We start from the raw sequence: 24,590 nt of genomic DNA, 5'->3' as shown, positions 1-24,590 counted from the left end.
ATAGGTGGGCGTTCAACAGGTGGTGGCACCGGAGGCAAGGATTTGGTCACGACTGGAACAAAGGAAGGAGGATCGACAACGGGAAGTGGAAGAGGAGAAGGTGATGAGGAGGAAGAAGCATCACCGGACCCCAAAAAGAATGGAGTAGACTCAAAGAAACTGACATCAGCACACACAAAGGACCATCGAGAACCAGGATGGTAACACCTATACCCTTTTTGGGTCCGAGATTAGCCAAGGAAGATGCACTTGAGAGAACGGGCATCGAACTTGTCATTCCCGGGACCCAGATTATGGACGAAGTAGACACACCCAAAAAATCTCGGTGTAAGAGGGAACGGAGACAAAGTGGGAAACAAGACCTGAAATGGAGAATGACCATCAAGGATGAACGTGGGCATCCGATTAATCAGAAAACAAGAGGTAAGCACTGCATCACTCCAAAAGGGTTTGGCAACATGCATGTGATGCATTAGGGATCTTGCTGTTTCAAGGAGATGGCGATTCTTTCTTTCAGCCACTCCATTTTGTTGTGGGGTGTAGGTACACGAGGTCTGATGTATAATGCCGTGTTGGTCCAGGTATTCCTGAAATAATGAGGATAAATATTCATGGCCATTATCAGAATGAAAAACTTTGATGTGGGTACCAAATTGGTTACGAATGTCAACATAAAATTTTTGGAAAATGGTAAACAATTCACTTCTTTCTTTCATTAAATAGAGCCATGTCATCCTTGATAAATCATCCACAAAAATGACAAAATATCTGTATCCATTATATGACATCACTTTATAAGGACCCCAAACATCTGAATGAACTAAAGAAAAAGGACTCGACATACGGTTATCAACCCTAGAACTAAAGGGAACACGATGGTGTTTCCCAAACTGACACGACTCACAATCCAAAACAGAAAGCTGACTCAAGGATGGGACCAAGGACTTCAAGACTTTTAGCGATGGATGACCAAATCAGTAGTGCCACTGGAGAGGAGAAAGAGATGACTGGAGAGCTATTGAGGTTCTACCACCACCACTGTCAAGATAATACAATCCACCTGCTTCATGCCCTTCACCAATCTTCATCCCTGACTTGAGATCCTGAAAAACACACATAGAAGGATAAAAGGTAATGGAGCAGTTAAGTGATTTGGTCAGCTTACTAATAGACATAAGGTTAAAAGGCAATTTAAGAACATACAGAACTGAAGAGAGGGATATAGGATCTAGGTCAACATTACCAACACCACAAATTGAGGATGTGGAACCATTAGCAAGGGTGACAGATTGTGATGTTGAGCAATGAGATAAGGAGGAAAACACACCTGGAGTTCCATTCATGTGATTGGAGGCTCCAGAGTCAATGATCCAGGGATTGGGTGTAGATGCCAGACAAGCCATACCTGAGTGAGCAAAAGTCGCCGTGTTCTGCTGTGATTGGATAAACCTCTCATATTCATCACGGGGAACACTCACCATCTCCTTCATGGTACCATCTGTGGATGTAGGAGGCATCTGGTCAGATGAATGATTCTCCTGTCTAAAGATGGAACTTGAGTTACCGGTTACGACATGATTGGCCCAGGTTGAGGAAGGACCATGTAGATCATAACAATAGTTGATGGTATGTCCATCCATACCACAATGAGTGCACATCCTCGGGCCTGACCTACGTTCTCTACCACGGGCTCCCCCCTGAATCTCTACTCCCAGTACGACCACCACCACGGTTATGAGTAGACCCACCATTGCCACTTCGGCCATATGCAGAACCACTACCACCACCATGGCCAGACTGATCTCCCCGAGCTCCACCTCTAACACCACGGCCTCTCGATGCAGCAAAGGCAGATCTATCTGAGATATTAGAGTTCTCAGTAGATTCAATAGAAATCCTCCGGAGTCGAGCAAATACCTCTTCTAGGGATGGAAGAGCTGATCCCCCTAATATCTGAACCCGTACTGGTTCATATTCAGACTTTATTCCCACCAAAAATCTAGTCACATCAAGCTGCTCTCTCTGTTGTTGCTAAATCTTGACATCAGAAGTGAGAGGATGATAGACATTCAACTCATTACGTATGTTCCTCATGTTGGCATAGTACTCCTCAAGACTCTGATTGCCCTGTTGCAGGTTAAAGTACTATTGACAAAGCTGATAAACTCTGGTTGTATTGTCCTGCCCCGAATACAATTTCTTCGCATGGTCCCACACATCTTTGGCAGTATCAAGGAACATGAAGTTCACACTAATCCTGGGTTCCATACTGTTCCACAACCATGTGATGATCTGAGCATCCTCTTGCTCCCAGTCTTCATACTCGTGAGAGTCAGAGGAGGGTTTCTCCTCTCTGATGTGTTTTACCTTCTTCTTTGCCTTCAGAAAGACTTCAACGGATTTAGCCCAAGGCACATAATTCTCTCAATTTAATTTAATGGAGGTCATCTGGACATTCAGGTAGTCTGTAGGCACCATCAAACTAGGTTTATAATCATTATTGTCTCCCATTATGTTATCACCAATTCTGCCCATTTGCTGAATTCTATTATCACTGAGATCTGCACACTACACACCACTAGGTCACACCTGTCACACTGATTGCAGCACTTATTGTTGCTGGAATGTGTGCTCTTTACACCACAAACCCTAGATCAAACCTGTCACACTGATTTCAGCACTAGTTGTTGCTGAAAAGTGTGCTCACACCACAAACCCTACTCCTACAACTACCTGAAATCTCACCACTATATGATCATATCTCTTCCTTCAAAATGCACAAAGAAACCAGCATAAACCCTAGCACTTACTGGCCGAAACCCTAGCATATGGTCTGAAACACACCTCCTATTTAATCCATAACAGATATCATGCACTGAAATCTCTTACCTTATCGTTGAAGTAACACCCATACGAACAGGAAAGCAGTCCACACACGACAGCCGCTGTACACACAACAACCACACACAACAGCCACTGCCCACACAGTTCGGCCCTCTATTCTTCCTCTACTAGGAGAGGGCAATCTCAGAAATCACGGCAACCGCCCACATACGACCTGACTGGAGGCATAGAGACCTCCAAGGGAAGAGGGCGATCACTCCTTTTCAGCCCTCTCCCTTATCTCCAATCAAACACAAAAAAAAGGAAAACCCTAGATAGGGTGTGCAGAGAATGAACCCTAGGCAAGCAGAAATCTAGGCAGATTCAATATGCTCTGATGCCATGTTAGAATTCAGGTCTGCCTTAGGGTTCGGCCTGACTGAGTTCAGTTATGTAGAAGAAGAAAAGGTGAGAGAGAGAGAGAGAGAGAGAATTCTGGTTCGAACTGAAAGAGTCAACATGACTTCTCCCAATCGGCTAGTAAGTATTTATATTATTATTAAAACATAACTGAAAAGACCTATGTGCCCTTACTTAAGTTAAGAGCACTTGTTCCAACACAACCTTACAGATCAACAACATTAATCAAGGTATAAAGACAGAAATACCCCTACGCTAACAAAAAGAAATGGAGTTACAAAGAGGGTCTCAATTGAGGCTAGAAAAAGGAAAGGAAGATAGGTAGATTTGGGTAATAGCCAGGTTTAACAAAAGTGGCAAGAAGAGGATCATTGGTGCTTCAAGAAAGCTTTTTGACAACGGTCCATCTCCTGTGAATGGCGATGCTGGCCTTCTATCTCTGGTCAGTAGGGGGCCTGATGGGAACTGTGTATCCCCAAAGCTCGGGGGAATAAGTAAGACACCTTTAGAGATTATCTGTGATTCTGGAAGCCTAGTTTTGCTGCGTTTGGGGGATGTGGCCTCTGTTGAAACAGTGAGGCTGGAAGGGGGGAGGAAAAGGCTCGGGAAAGGTTTGTTAGCACTGGTATTGAGCTGGAAATTGAGGGCGAGGTTGAAGGAAAGGAAATTTCTTGTGTTGATGAGCTCGCTGGAGGACAGGTTGAAGAAGGCCTGCATTATGAGGAGGTTGAGGTCAGAAGGCTGGGTGTAGATTTGGGTCGAAGGAGTAAACATGAAGAGAAGGAAGAGGGTCTGACTAATGGGATAATCCGCAAGAAACTGTGCAACTTGAGATCTCACAATATTGTTCATGCGACAAAGATCTATTCAAGGCTAAAACTCGGCTTGGCAGCGGCAGGACCTACAAAAAACATTTAAATGGGTGTACAGAAGAAAAATGTTGGGAGGCAACGGGACTTCAGGATAGGCATAGGGGGGTGATTGTGCCAGTTCAGTCACTGGATACCCTTATGTTGAAGAAACATCAGGAAGACAAGAGTGGTGAGGTTTCTGACTCTAGTGTGATCCGGCCACTGCTGAATATTGATGTAGTTGAGAAGAATCAAGAGGTGTGGCTTTACAGAAATTAATTGATAGAGAAGTTATGATTGGGACTGTTTTCTTGGGGTGGTGAGGAATTTGCTAGGAAGGCGTTCAAGGAATTTGAAAGAAGAATAAAGGAAGAGAAAGAAAAAAGAGAAAAAAAAGCTCTTTCACAACGGAGAGGGGAATGGGATGAGGATTTCTCAACCCAAGAAGATATGCTCACAGATTTATCAAAAAACAAAAAAAAAAGATATGCTCACAGATGAAGACTGATGCGGGCTTCAGGATAGGCATCTTTACTTTTGTTTAGTGTTGGGATAGTGGCCCTTGTTTTATGGGGATATGTGTTGGGTCTGTGTTTTCGTTTTTCTTTTGGGTGTTTGGGTAATGTTCATCGTTGTAAGCTGTGGTTTTATTGGGCCTTTTTGGGTCTCCTGAGTTGGCTTTCATGCTTTTGGTGATATCTTATCACCTTCTGCTGTAAAAAATATTATTTCCTTGCTTCTGCATCAGCAAGCCAGCTGAGACCTTCAACTTGAGAGTACAAGTTCACCATCCAAAAAGTGGAGCCATTTCTAGCTGTTGAGAAATCTTGATCTGTCATTTTCAGGATTTTAAAACTTAACTCATTTCCCCTTTTCTGTGATTTCAGATTATAGGGCTGCAAATGGTTACTGATTTTCTGAATTTGAATTCGAAATCTGTCCCATTAAGGGTGATCCGAATTTGATCCCTTTATAATTGGATCAAATATTGGTCCTCCCCTATCCGATCTGATACATAGTTGCCAGGGCATCACCTAGGCATTGCCTAGATGACTAGGCACCCTTGGATGGGTACCTCGCCCAAATGCCTTGACTTATAGCAACTAGGCACTCACTTAGGCGACAAAAATGACAAGGTGGGCACCTTATATGATATCATTTATATTGCCGTATCTTATTAATGTATGTGTTAATACATTTTATTATATGCTATATATATTATTTATACTTTGTTTTAATGTTTTACTATTGAAATTTAAAAGATCAAAGGGTTTTGAGGAGAGAAAAAGAAAGTGGAAAGAAAGAATAGTAGTATAAAGGTTTTTTTTCCTATTCTCTTTCTCTCTAATTAAAAAAACAAAAATTCCATCCTTGTTTTTTTTTCTATTTTACTTTCCATCTTGAATATTTACCATATAAAGTTAATATCCTTCATTAGCTGCTAATTAATATGGAATTGCTCTATTAAATACTTATTATAGTAGTATTATTTTTGAAAATAATGAAATTAATATATGTAAAGATTTTTATCTTTTAGATGTGATGGTTTTCCATGTTTTTAGAGGACATTTAATGTTCTTAATAAAGAGAATTGCTATTTTTTCAATTAATATACATGCTGAATGGTATATAAAACTGGGGAACTAGCCAAAAGTTAGTTCTTTATATTATAAAATTCTCATCGCCTAGGCGCCCCAGTGTCGTCCAAACGCCTTGAAAACTATGATCTGATATAATCCAATTCAATTTGATTAATGTATATATATATATATATATATATATTATAACAGTAAAGTTGGTTTGAATGTTGTATTTTCACAAAATTGTCAGAAGGTTCAAGTTTCATACAAGTAATTTTTAATTCTTTTTTTTCATAAAATATAATACTAAAGTCCTTTTTAGTTCATTTTATTAATAAAATATAATACTTTGATTATGTTTAGTCATTTTTCTGAATATTCTGTCATTTTCAGGTACGTGGTTTTCTGGGACAACAGCAACTGGAGAGTGCTCTTACTGGGATGGACTTGGTTATAATTCCAGCTGGTGTTCCCAGGAAGCCAGGAATGACAAGGGATGATCTGTTCAACATCAATGCTGGAATTGTTAAGACCCTTTGTGAAGGGATTGCTAAATGCTGCCCTCATGCTATAGTCAACTTAATCAGCAATCCTGTGAACTCTACAGTACCAATTGCAGCCGAGGTTTTCAAAAAGGCTGGCACTTATGATCCTAAACGACTTTTGGGGGTTACAATGCTTGATGTTGTTAGAGCCAATACTTTTGTGGTATGTTCTACTAACTGTGAGATATTCTGTGTCCTATTAATCTTGGTAATTGGAAAACCTTTTTGTCATCATGGACTATATTGAAGGGGAAGTATCAGGTAGTTTGTGATCTAAATATAGATGATCCACTGGTTCCATTTATATGAAACCCTTAATTATTGTCCCATAGACTTTGATGATATAGGCTTTAACAGGTTTGTTTCTTACATAACACTGTTTTAAGCACCATCAGCTGCAAATATATCTCATGCTGGAACCTGCAACATTACATCTCACAATATCTTTGCATTGTTGAAAAGGGCATCATTATTACTTTTAGTATTCCATTTTCTGTTAACTTGGGGTTTTCTCACAGGCAGAAGTTTTAGGTATTGATCCCAGGGAAGTTGATGTTCCAGTTATTGGTGGCCATGCCGGAATTACAATTTTACCTCTTCTGTCACAGGTTTGAGAGATTATTTTGCAATTCTGACAGGTTTGAGAGAAATTATTTTGCAATTCTTTAACTTAAGGTTACTTTATGTAGGTTAAGCCTCCTAGCTCTTTCACTCCTCAAGAAATTAACTACCTGACAGACCGCATTCAGAATGGGGGAACAGAAGTTGTTGAGGTAAAAAGTGTACTATCTATTCCTTGTTATGAACATGACATGTTATGGACATCTTTCTGACCATCTGTTGGAACTACTTAGAGATTGAAGGCCATGTTAGCCAGCACAATATTAAAAACTAATCATGCACTTTGGGGAGTTGTAGTCAACAATGCCATATTAAGATCGGGATTGGCTTGATCTTACTCAAGTTGAGTTGGTTAATTTTAGTTTTGGCTTAGTCAGTGACACATTGAAATTGAGAATGGGTTGATCTTAGTGTGGTTGAGTTATTTAATATTAGTTTTTCACTAGGATGCTATTTGCATCAAGCATTTTCTTTCTGCTAATGTCTTATGTATGTTTTGATAGAACCTTTTTGGGCTAGGTGTGGTTCCTCCATCCAACTAGTTTCCTTTTAGTTCTAAATATCTTGTTTTTGTTGTTATCCCCATTTTTATCATATGATTTTATTTTTGGACATTGCCTTCTTACTGTAATAATGTTTTTAGTTCCTCTAAATCCTCAAAACCCAGAAACCACTTCTTTTTTCCCTAGTCATGGCTCTCCTCCTACTCTGTCTATAGACCTCTGCCCAATTATATTCTTATATGAAATACTACATTGCTGTGGTTAAATGATGCTCAGATTATGGATTGTCTTACTACAATCCTATATTTTCTCTTGCTTAGTCCTATTAGCACCCCAAATCGTTTTCAACCATGATCCTTTGAATTTCAGTTTACATTCTCTTTCACTTTAATCAAGGAATTTGTAGTAAGTTTAAAGGAGATTGGGGGTTTCCCTAGATTCCTGAATTGATTCAGCTGATATGATTTCCAAATATGCATTGCAAGTTTTAACAGGAAACTGTTGGATTTAAGACATTATTAGTGTAAAAGCAGACTAGAAATCCGGATAAATTTGCTAGCAGGGCTACAAATGGCATCCGCTTCTCCAAATTCAAAATCAGTTTGGTTAAATTAAGGCAACCCAAATTCTATCTGATTCAAATTCATTTTATTGTTATACGATGCAAAATTCATTCTTAATTTATTTTAGGGTAAAAGACTTGAGCCTCCCTTCAGATTTCTTCTAAATACTGAAACATCCCGTCTTTTCAAATTGGACTAAGACTTCCCCTATTAGGTGACATCATTAGACAAAAAACTCCCCTCCATCCTAATCCGTTTGCATATGACTTCACGTACTTGTTATTTTTTTTTTAAATCCCAGTTTTGTCCACCCAGAAAATTCAATCAGATAACAAAAACAAAACAACTATTCCTCTGAGAATTAGAATCACCATAACATTAAAAGAATGACTTCTTCTGAGAATTAGAATCACCATAACGTTAAAAAAATGACACCTGTGATAATAGCAATGGTGGTTCCACAGCTGCTGCTGCCATCCCTATACTTCTACTGGGATCAAAAAGGTTTCAGTGAAGAAAAGCGTTGAGGTTGGTGGTGTGCTTAGGACAGCAACATCGCCTTATTCTCAATCTCCTACAAATATTATATTGAGTTTCCAACTAGAATGCCTGCCATCGTAATTATCCTCTACAGGAGCTAATGATCACAGACCTGAGAATTCCAGAGCAAAGGAGACACAACAGAAGTTTGGGGAGGAACAGAGGCTAAAGAAATACCAACAAAGGCCAATGAGGTTGCAGCAACTGTAGCAGTCCCAGGAAACGAAAGCTTGAAACCTCAAACAATAAAAAGAAATATGTCCTCTAGGAGATTCAGAATCCTCAAATTGCCTTGGCTTTCAACCCAGACAGTCATCTCAATCCCAACTCTTACGCTTCCTTGCTTGAACATATTCAAAACTTCCACCAATGGAACAACAACACTGCTTTTCTCTCCTAGCTGTGTTAGATCTGTTCCATATTAGTAGCAGTTGCTGACCTCAACTCCTGCACCAGTTCTAATCTCTCTATACATTATCAGAAAACAAAATTTTCGGGGAAGATGGATTTCATAACAAGAATGTTTCTTTCAGTTTTCATATTGGTAAGAGGAGAATGGTGGCTAAGTTAAGAGCCTTTTTGGAGTCTCAGGTAGTCTTGAGCAATGATCTAATGGAGCCAAGCCTCTACAAGTATGTGATTGTGAGAAAGGATTTGATAGGTCGAGATGAAACAACAAGAATCGTTGGGAAGTAATAGCTTTGTGGGTCAACGTTGGGCTGCTTCTTGATGGGAACCCAACTCAGTTGATTTGTGGAGGCATGCCTGGGTGACACAAATTTGCAACCTCGGAGCTCCTCTTTGGACTCCACTTTTCGGTTTCTTTGTGGTTCTCCATTTCTATGAAAGTTGTTTTTCATTTGTCACTTTGTTTGTGGCTGTAAGTATCTCGAACATTCATCGGTAGAGCCATCCCGTTCATTTTTTTTTTCCTTGAGTTACAGTCTGTGTGGTTTTCTTTAAAAATTTAAAGAATAATGAAGGGAAAAAATGTATTTTCAATGATTCTGCTAAATATAACGGTGTCTTATTTTAATAGGGGAGGTTTAAGTCTTATAATAAATATGAGGGGAGGAACAAGTATTTATGTTAAAATTCAAGGGAGGTTTAAGTCTTTTACCCTTTATTTTAGTAGGAATCTGCTGAATAAAAAAATAAAATGAAAGAAAGTAGTTTCTTGAAGAGAGAAGGAAGAGAGAAGGAGAAGAAGAGAAGAAGAGAAGTTGAAAAGAAAAGAGAGCAATAATCTGGCCGCCCCCTTCACTTATTATTTTTACTAAAATAATAGAACCGTACAAGACAACTATGCCCTTATAGGGCGGCAAAACATAAAACAACATATATAACACTCAAAAAACATAATAAAATTTGGACTCACATAACTACAGTGGTCCCCACCTCCTATGTAACAGCTAACATAAAACATCTACTCAGAAAAACATCATAAAACTAATTAATCTTCAACACTCCCCCTCAAGTTGGGAGTGAATGTCACACATTCCCAACTTGCGTAGATCATGTTCAAGCTTGTTCCTTGCCACCCCTTTAGTGAGAACATCAGCCAGCTGCAACTCTGAAGAGACATAAGGCAAACAAACTTCTCCGGTTGTTACCCTTTCTCTTATAAAGTGTTTATCAACTTCAATGTGTTTTGTCCTATCATGCTGAATTGGATTGTGGGCAATACTGATTGTAGCCTGATTGTCACAGTATAACATCATAAGTTCCTCTACTTTCACCCCAATCTTACTCAAAAGAGATCTAACCCAAAGAAGTTCAGAGACACCATGAGCCATGGATCTATACTCAGCCTCTACACTTAACCTTGCCACAACCGCTTTCTTCTTACTCTTCCAGGAGATCAAGTTTCCACCTACAAAGGTACACACTCCTGATGTAGACCTCCTGTCATCTAAGCATCCTGCCCATTCTGTATCTGTATAGGATTCTAGCTTCAGATTCTCATGATTTGAGAAAAGAATGCCTCCGTCAGGGTGCTTTTTCAGATATGCAAGTATTCTGTCAATAGCTTCCCAGTGCTGAACCCGAGGTGCATGCATGTATTGACTCACAACACTGATAGCATAAGAAATATCTAGTCGTGCCATACACAAATACAACAGTCGGCCCACCATTCTTTGATATCTCCCCACATCCTTTACAATTCACCATCCACACCATTAATTCTGTGATTTGGATCAATAGGAGTGTCTGCTGGTTTGGTCCCCAGCTTCCCAGTCTTTCACAGTAGGTCAAGTACATACTTTCTCTGTGATTCGAAGATCCCATGCTTGTATCTTGTAACTTCAATCCCTAAGAAGTATTTGAGCTCAACAAGATCTTTGATCTCAAATTCTTGCTGCAATGATTTTTTGAGATAATCAATCTCCTTTAGATCATTTCTTGTCACCACTATATCATCCACATACACAATCAGAATTGACACCAAAGCATCTCTCCTCTTCACAAAGAGGGTGTGATCAGACTGTATTTGTGTGTATCCAAAACGGATGAATGCCCCTCTGAACCTGTCAAACCAAGCCCTAGGTGACTGTTTCAGTCCATACAGAGATTTTTTGAGTCTGCACACCTTTCCTTTACCAACATTTTCATAAAAGCCTGCCGGAATGTCCATATATACCTCCTCCTGTAAGTCACCATTGAGGAAAGCATTTTTGACATCAAACTGGAACAAGGGCCATGAATAGGTGGCTGCTAGAGATAAAAGGATACGAACTGAACTCATCTTAGCTATTAGTGCAAAGGTTTCCAGATAATCAACACCATAGGCCTGAGTATACCCTTTTGCTACCAACCTTGCCTTGTACCTCTCTATCTTGCCATCGACCTTATACTTCATTGTGAATACCCATCTACATCCGACTGTCTCCTTGTTTGGGGGGAGATCAACTATTTCCCAAGTTTGGTTTTTGACCAAAGCATCCATCTCATCTTGCATGGTTGTTAGGTTTGGAGAGAGCCTCAATAACATACCTGGGTATAGACACAGAATCCAGGGAATAAAGAAAAGCACGGTAGGAGGGTGATAAGGCATTGTAGGAAAGATGGTGTGAAATGCAGTGGGCTGTACACTCTCTTCCCCTTACGAAGTGCAATGGGAAGATCAAGGTCAATGGGATCAACTACAACAATGGTGTTAGGGATAGAAACATTATCATCAGAAAACATAACAGGCTTAGGCTCAGGCTCAAGAGGGAATACCTAGAATTGTATCTGCCGAATCTGGAGTTTTAGAAAGATTGATAGAGAGTGGTGTGGGTTGAGGATGTGTGGAGTTAACCATCATCTGTCGGCGCTGATATTGCTATGAGGCTGCCCATAGTGGCTCAGGTAATGAAACTGGAGGTGTAGGTGCTAGTTGAATTGATGCTGGCTGAAATGATGGTGCAGGTGGTGGCTGAATTGATGTAGATGCTGGCTAAACTGATGGAGGCACCACAGAAATAGGAAGAGGAACAGATTGTGAGTTCTTATCTTCCCTTCTAGTCTCACTACTCCCCCTGTCTCCATTCGGCTTAGGTTTTGTTGTACCAACCATAGCCGGCTGGTCAATCCCAAGCTGTCTCAGCATTACATTCCTCCTACTCTCCTCTCCAGAGACAAAAGCATAGGCCTGAGAGAGTGTCACACCCTCCCTAGAAAGAATATGCTGCCTAGCAATGTCAAATTCAGGGTTCAGCCCTACCATGAACTCAAACCCTATTCCTCTCTACCAGTTTGTGATAAGTTGCTGCATCATTTACACTTTTTTATACCACAGTTTCTAAGTGATCTATTTCTTGCCATAGGGTTTTCAACATGGAGAAATACACAACAAGAGGTTTTTCTCCCTATTTCATACTTATCACCTGATTTCTTAACTGATAGGCTCTGGCTTCATTTTGCTTCTGAGAGTAGGTTTCATTCACTCCATCCCAAATCTCCTTAGCAGTATTAGCCCATAGAAATTTTTTGCACCCATCGGGAAGAGTTAGTATCAGGTTTCTTCTCCTCCCCAGTTAGAAACCCTAACTTTCCACGGGCACCAATAGCCATCTTAGCTGATTATGCCCACTCCAAATAATTTGTACCATCAAGTTTTACTGTAGTAATGATCCCAGACCCAAAAATATCACTACTACCTCCAACACCCTGTCCCACGGTACTAATAGATTTCATCTCGGTATTCCAACTCTCCATTTTACTTCAAACAGTTCAACAGTAAGAAAAAAATAGATTGGAGACCTTCAAAAAATAATTTAATACCACACACACAGAGACCAACCCTTCTGGAAGAAGAAAACCCTAACTTGAGGGAAATCTCTCTCCTCCCCATGCCTCCCAACAAAGAGAAAAGTGAATCGATCACTCCGGGAGGCCTAGAAAATCTCAGAAACCAAACCGCCCTCTTTAGAAAATCAAAAGATAACTAACAATACCTGGGTCTCTTCCCCGTACTCCAGTTCTTTCTGATTTTGATGTCGAACATTAGATCACCTTCTTGATGTCTAGACCCCACCAAAAACTCCAAGAACCGGGCACTCTATAGCAGATCGATCAGCCCTTTACTACCTCATGCAGTCGGCTGATCTAGGGCTGCATGAGAATGCTTCAAGAAACCCTAGCCGATGCTCTGATACCAAGTAGGAATCTGCTGAATTAAAAAAAAAAGATGAAAGAAAGTTTCTTGAAGAGACTTGGAAGAGAGAAGGAGAAGAAGAGAAGAAGAGAAGTTGAAAAAAAGAGAGAGCAATAATCTGGCCGCCCCCTTCACTTATTATTTATATTAAAATAATAGAACAGTACAAAAACAACTATGCCCTTATAGGGCGGCAAAACATAAAACAGCATATATAACACTCAAAAAACATAATAAAATTTGGACTCACATAACTACTGTGGTCCCCACCTCCTATGTAACAACTAACATAAAACATCTACTCAGAAAAACATCATAAAACTAATTAATCTTCAACAATTTTATTAATAACATTTAACATTTTGACAAAATTTAGTTCAGTTTATTAATGGTACTCAGTATACAAATCTAGTCAGTTCAATTTAAATCTGATATATAAGATTCAATTTGAATTTGAATATTAACAAATGAAATATGGATCTGGCATCCAATTTGGTCCAATTTGTTTGCAACCCTAAGTTGGTAGCTGTGGTTAGTTTTGTGGGACACTGTTTATTATTTGGATATTTGCCCCGATCCATGTTCCTTACCTGCAGTTGTCTTTTAGCAGATGTCACTGCATTGTTTCCTATGCTCATTGTTGCAGTCAGAAGATTGCACCCTTTCTTCTTCCCACTTAAGTGATGTTTGTGTTCAGTTTTATCATTGTGTATGCCTAAATGACAGTTGAATTGAAGTTATTCACATCCCTTGCAGGCTAAAGCTGGGGCTGGATCTGCAACTCTCTCTATGGTTAGTAATTTTGATTCGTTCAACCTTTCCATCATTCCCACATGAACTCTGCAAGTACTTAAGTCTTCACTCTTCTCATACACTAAAATCAATTGCAGGCATATTCTGCTGCTAAATTTGCAGATGCATGCCTGCGGGGCTTGAAAGGAGATGCTGGAATTGTTGAGTGTGCTTTTGTGGCTTCTGAGGTAATTGTTAATGATTCATCTCATTTTGACTATTTACTATTTTCGTTTTTAAATGTACCTACATACAGGACGTTTTATAAGCAATAAACAAAAATAAAAAAAAAACAAGACAAAACAAAATGCTGCCTTTCTCATTCTATTCTGCCTTATGTTATAGGTGATCGAGCTCCCCTTTTTTGCATCCAAGGTACGACTTGGCCGTACTGGAGTAGAGGAAATCTATCCACTGGGTCCCATGAATGAATACGAGAGGTTTGCCATTACAACTGCTGAAAATGTACCCATGCTTTGATATTTTTGCTGTTATGAACGTGTTTAACATTAAGTTTTTTATTTGTTCAAACAGGGTGGGTTTGGAAAAGGCAAAGAAAGAGTTAGCAGCAAGCATTGCTAAAGGAATTTCTTTTATTAGGAAATAGAATGAAAAACAATAAGTATTAGGAAATAGAATAAAAATAGGGGAAATAAAAAAGAATCTGTATTTCACCCTTCCTTCCCCTCCATCTGTAAACATCAATTATTTTGAAATAAGTAGTTTCTTGTTGTATCCTAAAGCAGATGGAGGTGAATTTTCTCCAGTGGAGGTAGATAATTAAACCAATCGCAGATGAGGCAAGAATGAGATTAATTCAATTAGTGCAAATAAAGCTAACAAGCGTAAATTCAAAACCCTGGTAGGGGATACAAATCCTCTTTCACAGACGGGTTCAGGTTGCTCACCAAATATTGAAAAAAGGGGTGAAAAATTCGCATCTAGTTTATATTTGTATTGTAAACAGAGCCGAATGCACCACTTTTCACACTTTCCAACGCAAAGAAGATAAACATTTTCAGAATATTAGATGAAATATCTCCACATTAGGATAAGATCTAATAGAATTAAAAACAAGAGTTGGCCTTGGGATATTTGTAATGGACTAATGGGCCGACCATCCTGGTTTGCTGGGCAACCTTTTCAACTTTTTATGAAAGTACAAATGAGAAGAATGCAAACTCCGGTCCACTTTTGCTTTGGTTTTTTATTTTACTTCATCTACACTGCAAATAAAATTTGCACCCCCTTCTTTTTGCACCATGTGAATGAAATTGCAGTGCAGATACCCTTGCATGGCAAACAAATCAGGCATTTCATTTCCAGCATTTTCAGTCTCGCAACCTCCCTGAATAAGAAATGAATGTAAATTCCACTGCACATTTGTGATCACCATCTACTATATTGCGCTCCATTTTGATGCTCCATCTGGTCGTCTTAGTTCTCATGTAATTTAGTTTTGCCTGAGACTGACAGTAAACCCCTCCGCCGGATTATTACTCCAAATCTGCCGTTTACCCTTAATTCTTTTTTTCTGGATCCATCTTATCCATCGGATACTGGCCTAGTGGCCTCTTGAATCCTCTATGTGAACTGGATAACTACTGGGCTAATCATGATATACCACAGGAGCATGATAACTGGGCCCCGATGGATATTGAGCTGACTTGGTGGTATTGTAATTGGCCCAGTGTTATGAGTAGGACTAGAGAAAATTTCAACTCCTTTATAAGTTATAACCTTTTTTTTTTTTTGTTAAATCTGTTCTGGGCCTTGTGGCAAATAATGTGCACGTTGCATATCACTGACGAGGACCAATCATCGACGAACAGCTGTTCTGATATGGTTGCGGGACTAGAGAGACTACAGGGCCTAAAGCCTGCTTTTAACCTTAGCACTGGGCCAAGACTACTGGACAGCTATGAATTGTCGATTGGTGTGTATAAACAGTAAGACCCTGACTCAATTAGATGGATCCCCTGAAGCCCTGAGGTCCCCGGGAATGCAGGGTGTGTGGTGTAGGAAAAATAATGTTGTCTGAGATTGACCGTCACAGTGAGTGTGAAACATTGTACTCACTCAGACTCAGGGACCAGGAGATGAGCAGGAGATGAGCAGGAGCAGCACCGCCAAAATGAGGTGAGTGCTTGTCTCCTTCCCACGAAACGAAAGGTAGCAAAGCACAAACCCATCCCAGGTGTTTGGTTTCATGCACTCATTCAATTGCTGCTTTTGGCTTCCAAGCCTTTAATCCTGATTTCTGAACAAAACAAATGGTTGAATACTTCGGGCAACCCGAGATCGTAAAGGTCCTCATTGCTGTCAGCCTTAATTCATGACATGTCATCAAGTATCAGGCCAAAAGCTGCAGCCAATTGGCCAGGCTTTGTTCAGTTGAAGCTTTCAACAACCCCCCTCCCCCACTAAAATCACTTGGATGGGAGAAGCTGCCGTCTGGTGTGGCAATCCAACCCCCCATACCCTGATAATAGCCCATCACCTTCACACCTATCCTAACACTCACCATGTCAGAACCAGAGGCCACTCTCAGACCCGAAAGCTGTGGAACTGTATTGTTTATAGGTTGAAGTTTCAGTAGCTGTCATGGGTGTTGTGTGTATTTATCAGGATAGTCTTTCTCATCATCAATTTTTTACTCTCTCTCTCCGGTCCAAACTTTTTGAAATCCATCTCCCCATTCCCAGTTCTAATATATTCCGAGCTATCAAGAAAACTGAAGGGAAAAGGTGCAGCTGAGCCTGGTGGTGAGACATGCTAGTACTCAAATTGAAGATTGAGGAAGCTTGACATTAATACTCTTAGGAGGCATTCGCATTTTGGATTTTGAGAGGGGGAAATCCATTCATCAAGAAATCCATCTTCTTGGGATTGTGAATCTCATTCACCAAGAAATTCATGTTCTTCTTTTAGATTTGTGTGGAGGAGCAAGAAAATTTATTTTCCTGGGTAAGTGATACCCATTTTCCAGGTAGGTAAATAGCTTTTCCGTATGGGGAAAAGTTGTCAACACTTTGATAGGACAAAAATGTTCCTTTTAATAATGAATTTTTATGACTAAAATGGTTATTATCTTGTTTATCTGGGAAATAAAAGAACATGGGTAAATGTTCTCACTCATCCGAAAAGCTGGAGCTGGGCAGTTTTGCTAGCCTGCTATGAATGACATCTAATCATGAGTGTGGGTAAAACAGTATTTGCACTCAAACATTCTTTTAATTGAAAGGAGGAATGAGGACCCAAATTAGTTAAGCCCTTAAGGTGTTATGTGAAGAGGCTCCCAGAACAGCCCAAACTGTTTTTACCAAACAGCCAAAGTGATCTCATATTTACTTGGACAAATATTTTCTATTAAGCTCAATTTGGAAGAAGTATAAATATAAATATTTAGAGTGCAGAACCTTGTATTTTGTATGTATTTATACTGTAAATAACTAAATATTTGTATTTGTATTCCTTAGCGTAGGTACATTTACCCAAGATAAATAATTTAGGGAAAAATGAACGGCACCTTAAACCTTAACGATAAGATTTGGCTTGGATTAAGGAAAGGGATTCTGATTTCTGAATCCTGATATGGTGTATGAGGTGATCTACCGTTTTACCAGTCCAGGTGGCAACTTTGCGTATCATGTGCTTATCACATGCAATGTTTTCCGGTAGTTATCTTCTGCCTATAGCCAAGTGGGCCCATGTCTGTCTCTGCCATATTAGCACCCTCCAATGTACCCAGCCCAGCCTAGGATACAATATCAATGTCTTTTCTACTACATTTTTAATTAACTACATAATATTTTGATATTTCTGTTCAATTTATTATCAATCAGAGCCCAATTTGAATGCAAGGGATAAGCTTCAATTTAAAATCATCTATCATCCGAAATTCCGAATATTAACAATTAAAATTTGGGATATAGACATATTCGATTGGAATCTGGTCTCTTTGCATCCCTGGGTCGCAAGAGCAGAGCCTACAAACGCTCTGGCTTGATGGCTGCTGACACTAACAAGACTATCAACAACAACATTATCCTTTGGATTCTGCTATTTAAACCTAGCCATGGGTCATGGGTGTCAAGTTGACAGATTGACGAAAACAGTTCAATGGTCCAAAATTCGAGCTAGACACCTGATAGAGATAGGCATATTCTTCCTATAGATAAGTTTTTTTAAATCAAGACAAAATACTTTTTGTTTAATTTATCTCTTTGAACTAGCTAGATTGAGTTAAAATTGAATTCATTCTGTGTTATGCATGGAAATATGTTGAACCAAAATTGGGGAATCTCAGATAAAATTTCCAGGGATTTCCCCAACACTTTGAAAGTTATAAATTTGCCATGTATCAGACATCTTCTGAAAAAATCGAAATGATTTTCCAGACCAACTTTCCTTTGTTTGTTTGTTTTTAAATCAAATGGCTGGTTGCAGCAAAAGCAAAATTATATAGAAAGAGATTCCTTTCTTTCTTTTGAAAAGAAGCCTACAACCAAATCAGAAAATGGCGAGACAACTCTTGCACGGAGAAATCAAAATTGGGCGTTGGGCCATCTTAACTGGCTTGCACTGTCAAGATTCAAGGCTGGCCAGCTAATGACTCAGGCCGTCTCATCACGGTGATAGAGTTCACCAACTGTAAAAGTTGATGAGTGAATTTTCTTCCCAGCAACTTTTTATTAATACGCATAGTTTTCATGGAAACGAAGTAGGTAAATATATCCATCAGTTCTGGATGCTTCTTAGTAGGACCGAACAGAATAATTTCCTTTGGCAGCAACTGATTCTAATAGAGACATCAGACATGTCAATCCTATCCGATTCCATTCCTTTTAATTTAAAGGTTTTTATTTTTTATTTTACTTCAAATTATAACTTATTTATTTTGAATTTTTTTTTACCATCTAAAGAAAAAAGTTTCATACTTGTCATTTTCAGTTCATTCGGTTCATGATAAACAATTAATATTTTAATTTATCAATACTATCCCAATATCCGACTGCAATCCGAATTCAGAAACAAATGCAATATAAATCCAAGGGATAATGTTGGATTAAAATCTAAATATGCCAACCAATGATCAAACTCGGATCTAGATGTATGTAATGGGTTCGATTGGATACATTTGCAACCCTAAACGGATGATTTCATCCAGGAATTGTTTCTTTAGATATGAAAATTTATATATAATCAATCAACCTGCATCATAAAAGTGATAACCAATTAGGTGGATTTGATTGTTGTAAGTCTTTCTATATCCATATCGTGTCTTTTCCGGCATCATACATTTTTCTTGTTCCTCTCTTACTTCTATCAATGAGAGGGAGTGGTTCGTAGTCTTCATAGTATAGTAAATAGAGGCGATTGTGGGGACTTGTCGGCCGGACACATTCATATATTGGACAATAATAATGGCAACCCCCAAGAGGTTGTTGCTACTTAACCAGCCCTATTCATTTGGATGTAGAAATCCCAACAGATCTATCACTTAAAATTGAAGTTTTTTTTTTTTAATTTCTTCCAAACTGTACTTTACTCGAGGTAGAGAGGCAACTACCGTAAACTTTATTAGATTGTTCTTGTTCTTGCAAAAAAAAAAAAACAATGAAGGAGGATGTAAAAGCCTTAGCCCAAACTTAAATTAAAATTGCAGTAAAATCAAGCCTTAATTTCAACATATATGCGATGCTGTTTACTATCTTTGAAGTAACCCTATAAACAAATCAGTGAATTAGATTTAGAAGCAGCAACTCCGCTTTCTGCCTCATAACGATTCACATACATCTATTATCTGTTCTGAGAGTCTGCAGAGACTCGTTTATCTAGCATGTTGGAGTTAATAATGCTCACTAGAACTAGAAGTAATGGAGTTTCTCTAGGTTATTCTTCACTGGTTTCAACTTTCAATCCACTCAAAAGGGCCTTGGTGACATGGCGAATTTGAGCAATTTTTCTTCATAATTAATTGCATTTGCCACTTTTAGTTTTAACTTTCTATCATTAAGTGTACCCACAATTAGGGGTGAGCATGGGTTGGTTCGATTTGGTTTTATGGTAGAATTTGGAATCTTTCTTATAAGGGTTGGTTCCAGGGTCTACCTGTGGAACTTTGTTTACTCTCCCCCTTGAAAAAAAACCATATTCTTTAAAAACTTGATTTTCAATAAATATGATATATAGTTTAAAACTTATATTATCTTTATTAATTAAATTGAGTAAGTTAATATGTAGACTATCGTGATATGGTTCAAAACTTATTACCTTTTATATTACTTATTGTATTCATTCAAATATTAACATGAAAGCAAATGACCAAATCACTTAAAGTAACTCAATGGCCAAGTGAGACCATGGCCTTTGTAACCATGAGTAGTGGGTTTAAATCTTCATATCCCCAAAAGTATTCCAGGATTTATTTCAAGGCAAGTTTTGTTCCAAGATCAGTTCTACCAAGGCCAATCAAGATTAGTTCATTGGGTCGGTTTGGGTAGGTTTAACACCTAGACCCTAGAACCGGCCTGGGTGGGGATTGGTTCCAGACCGTACCTTGTAATAGATCGGGCAGGGTCAGTTCAAGGTCGATTCCGGGTAAAACCTACCCATTTGCTCGCCCCTACCCACAATTACATTTTCTACCCTTGCCGATATTTTTGAAGTTGAGCATTTTCTTCATGTCAAATGCATAGTAGGGGTCTGGAATAAGGGTTCATTTGGTTTATGGGAATAGGGATCTGAAATCATAATTGGAATGACCCATTTCAATTCCAAGCATTTGGTTGGGCAGAACCAAAATCCAATTCCTATTTCTGGTGGAATGACATTTCCTCGTTTCAACTGTTTCACTCATTTAAAGGAATGGTCATTCCCTCCCCCTCCCTTGGAAACAAGAATCCCTTTTCAACCCAACTGGTTCTGGTTTCGATTTTGATTTAAATTTGAACCAAGCAACCACAAAAATAGATCATACCGATTCCGATTGCGAACCAAATGGACACTAAAAATTCTTTGTATAACTTTGCTAATATAGCTTTGAGAATTAAACTTTATAATTTTATGGATAGATATGTAAATAAATAAAAATACAAGAGATTTTTTATTTTTTTTGTTGAAAGAAAAATTTACATTAAAACTCAGGAGATAATGAGATGAGAAAAATGAGATTGCTAGTAGTTGGGGGAGAATAAAAATTTCCATCTAAGATTTAAATACTAAAATAGGAGAGTTTGGAGGGGGAAATCCAATTCATTGGATGGTGGGAAGACTCTTGTTTTGGCCAATGCAAAGATTCTCCACTTTGATTGATTGCTTGTTGGGTCATTTCACACTTCCACATCGTAAAACAGTACTTCCCTTTTTTTAGCTTAACCACATAAATCTCTCCCTATTTATAGACTATATCACTCATTCATTCTATAAGGAGAATGATGGGTCTGGGCACAAGGGCCATTAATGTTTTTGGGCCCCCATAACCTTAGAAATATCTCATGTTTCAAAAATAGGACCCATTGCTGAATGGTCTCAATGCAAAAAATTGTAATAATTGAGTGATCTTAATCCATCTGGTCTGTCTGTGCACCATCAATAAGGATTCATGAAAAGTAATTTTTCTTCACTGTCAATTAGCACATTACATACAAAGCCCATAGCAAGAAAGTCAGAAACAAAAAGAAAAAAATAGATAAAAGAAAGGTTCTTCATGTGTCCCAACTGGGCTACTCTCTCTACCTCTACCACTGTCTTCATTGATTTTTCAAAGTCTGGGAGAGTAGTCTGGAGTGGACTGTGTCTGTCATGAAAGGCGGGTCATCTAATCTCCTGCTTTTGCTTTTTCTACATCACTTCATTTCAAATGTCCTCTCCCACTCATACAAGCAACTCGTTATCATTAGCTACCTCTCGGGGATTTTTAGATTAGATTAATTACTTGCTGTTTCTGCTATTTCGGCGCTCTACACACCACACCCAACACTGTCTTACCTAATCCTTCTCTCTCAACTCTCAAGACTTTGGTCTACAGAGACCTTTCAATCAAAAGCTCTTTCACTTTTTTTTTTTTTTTTTCTCGTCATTCTTATTCCAAGTTACTCTCTTTATTAAAGCAAATAGTTCCAAAAGATTATTCTTTTTCTTTTTGGTTTTCCTTCCAAACTGCTCAGGTTGAGTGGATGCTAGTATGTGTACACAACTACAAGCCAGCACCATTGCAAATTCTCCCGTCAAACCATTCCTGCGATTCGTACTTTGTGTTGGTGCAATTTTGTATTCTTTTCTTTGGTTGCTATATGCACATTCCTTCCTAACACTAGCGAATATCCATGATGACATGAATAGCTTGGGTCCTTCAGCTCCACGTGTGATAAGCCCATTGGCTTTCTTATCTTTGTGTATACCTTTGTGATTTGCTTCTCACAAAGTGCTCCCCACACCATTTTCACGGCACATAGCAATCATGCATTAAGATCCATATACCATAAGATATTTCTAATGCACTACACTTGACACATTGTTTTTGGACATTCATGTGTTATGTATTATGGAGAGTTGTGTAAACTAGGGGCTTGCACTTCTTGCTCCTTGTCAATGTAGAATTCTCTTCAACATCATGTTTAAATAAACTTGACAGAAGTGTTCTGAAAAAATAAAATTGAAAAAAGGAAAGGTCACCTGGATCTAAGATTTGAGATTTCAGGTAAATTAATTAAGAAATGTGAAGTATGTGATGAATGAATCGTTGAACATTCCAGGAGAGTTAATTGGTTTGACTCCAAAAAGTATTAAATGAAGCAGAAGAGGAGACAATAAGGACCATGACATTAATTCGTGGCATGTGATGTGGGGCGCCACCTAAGCAATAAATGTACAGGTGGAACTGTCTCCATCATCATACCCACCTTCATTATTACATACTACAAACTTAGAAGACCCCCACCCCCACAATTCTCAGTCAGAAGACCAAAATTTTTCTCAGTCTCTCATTATTCTTCTTCTTCTACCTTTTTCGTTTGTAATAAGGAAGATGATATCTATTTATGTAACTACTAAAGAATGGTTATTAATTAAATATAGATGCATGTATGCGTATATTAAAGCGGTGAGCTTCCAGGTTATTATTTGCCATATTAGACAAATGAAATGAAGAAAATGACAAAATTTGAATTGGACACATCCATAGAATCTACCAATCTGGTATGGCTTCCAAAGATTGAAAACAAAGGAAAAAGATAGTACAGTAGACAACTTTAGTCTTGGATTAGACTCCATTTTCAATTAAGACACACTTTCTCCATCTCTTTCTCTCTTTGTTTCATTTTTTTGTTTCTGGGACTTCCCAGTAACCAGCACTTTGTGAGAGTTATTGATGGTATTAACATTTGTCGCCGTGATTGAAACGCAACTCCTCTGTATTCAATTTCCGACCTAGAATTTTTGCATTTATTGCAAGGGACCATTCTTTGTGTAATTTTGTGGGGCGGGGGATAATGGGAATCCTTAGTTGGGGTTAGGGTCGGGATGGAGATTGAGGTTTCCCACACTGGCTTTTTAGATTTTCACCAAATACAGCTTTACCTAGTGCGGGGTTCAGTCTGTATAACGACATGAGCCATGTCCCAAAAGCTCTTCTAAAACTGACACCAAGTATCTTGGAAAAACATTAAAACTAGATCCACCTGGAAATTGTTCTCTTGGTTGAATGAAAGCTTATTGGGGGTTTTTCATCAAGTAAAATCAACCAGAAGCCGCTATGTAAAATCCCTCCTACATGGACACTTAGATTTAGCTCCAAGCTTAATACTGCTATCAGCTTTTTGAATACCAAGAGCATGATGATTACAAGAGAAGAGAAGTCGAAACTCAGTCAATTGGATGAAAGCAAAATCCCTGTTCATGTATATTGGATATTGATTTCATGTACTTTATAAATATTCAATTTCTAACGTGTAAATTTGGGAGTTTAAAAAAAATTAATATATATTTTCCATAGTTAATTATTTATTAGAGGTTTAAGTATTAATTTATTCTTTCTTTTTCTAGGCTGGGGCTTAGGGCCTTAGGCCTGTCCACACACACATAAAATCTAGAATCTAAAACTTCCGTCACCCAAAGCGCTTGATAGTGGGAGTCCTGATGGATTTGTCTTTAGTCTTTACGTGAAGATACATGTATGATGATCATTCTCCAGATCGCATTCTTTTGAATACTTATCCTTCGAGAATCGAGAGACGGCACGACTCACGACCATATGTCAGTGGACCGGCTTGGGTCAAGTCAAACAGATTACAAGAAGACCTAAGACAACAACCGGTTGAACCAAAACAGTTAGACCAGTCAGATCAACCAAATTGACAATTGACAGCATCAACTCAGAACTAGGGCGACCTACGTGTGCAAACGAGATCCGAGGCTGAGGCTTACGCAGAGTGGACCGGTCAAGCTGGTTTTGATTTTATTTTTATTTTATAACAATGAAATTAGTGCTTCCGAGCTGGTCCCAATCTCTCAGTCCCTCTGCCTGCCCCAGACCCTATGCTCGGTAAGCGTTTCACTTTCAGTCACCTAGAGCTGAGAGACTAGAAACCCACTTGCATCAAATTTGCAAACACATGAATATTGAATACAACAAACACAACCCAACAAACTTTGCCAGCAAAATAATAAAATAATTGTTATTCCCACAACCCAACCTAAAAAGAAACCTAG

General features: G+C 38.7%; 1 protein-coding gene across 1 annotated transcript in view; it reads left to right on the top strand.

Annotated features, from left to right (window-relative positions):
* Window positions 1-14,619, top strand: part of LOC148876367 (malate dehydrogenase, glyoxysomal-like) — a 33,007-nt gene extending 18,388 nt beyond the window's left edge. Inside the window, exons 4-10 of the mRNA XM_088966686.1 lie at window positions 6,068-6,382; window positions 6,738-6,827; window positions 6,909-6,992; window positions 13,842-13,877; window positions 13,976-14,065; window positions 14,223-14,317; window positions 14,412-14,619. Coding sequence (XP_088822812.1) covers window positions 6,068-6,382; window positions 6,738-6,827; window positions 6,909-6,992; window positions 13,842-13,877; window positions 13,976-14,065; window positions 14,223-14,317; window positions 14,412-14,484 — 783 coding nt within the window. The 3' untranslated portion in view covers window positions 14,485-14,619. The remainder of the gene's footprint in view (window positions 1-6,067; window positions 6,383-6,737; window positions 6,828-6,908; window positions 6,993-13,841; window positions 13,878-13,975; window positions 14,066-14,222; window positions 14,318-14,411) is intronic.
* The last annotated feature ends 9,971 nt before the right edge of the window (window positions 14,620-24,590 follow it).

This window comes from Nelumbo lutea, chromosome 1, assembly GCF_056320005.1.
Source record: "Nelumbo lutea isolate HS-2025 chromosome 1, American lotus-T2T, whole genome shotgun sequence".
Classification (NCBI taxonomy): domain Eukaryota; kingdom Viridiplantae; phylum Streptophyta; class Magnoliopsida; order Proteales; family Nelumbonaceae; genus Nelumbo; species Nelumbo lutea.
The sequence above is the reverse complement of the archived record's forward strand: the minus strand, read 5'-3'. Positions and strand labels throughout refer to the sequence as shown.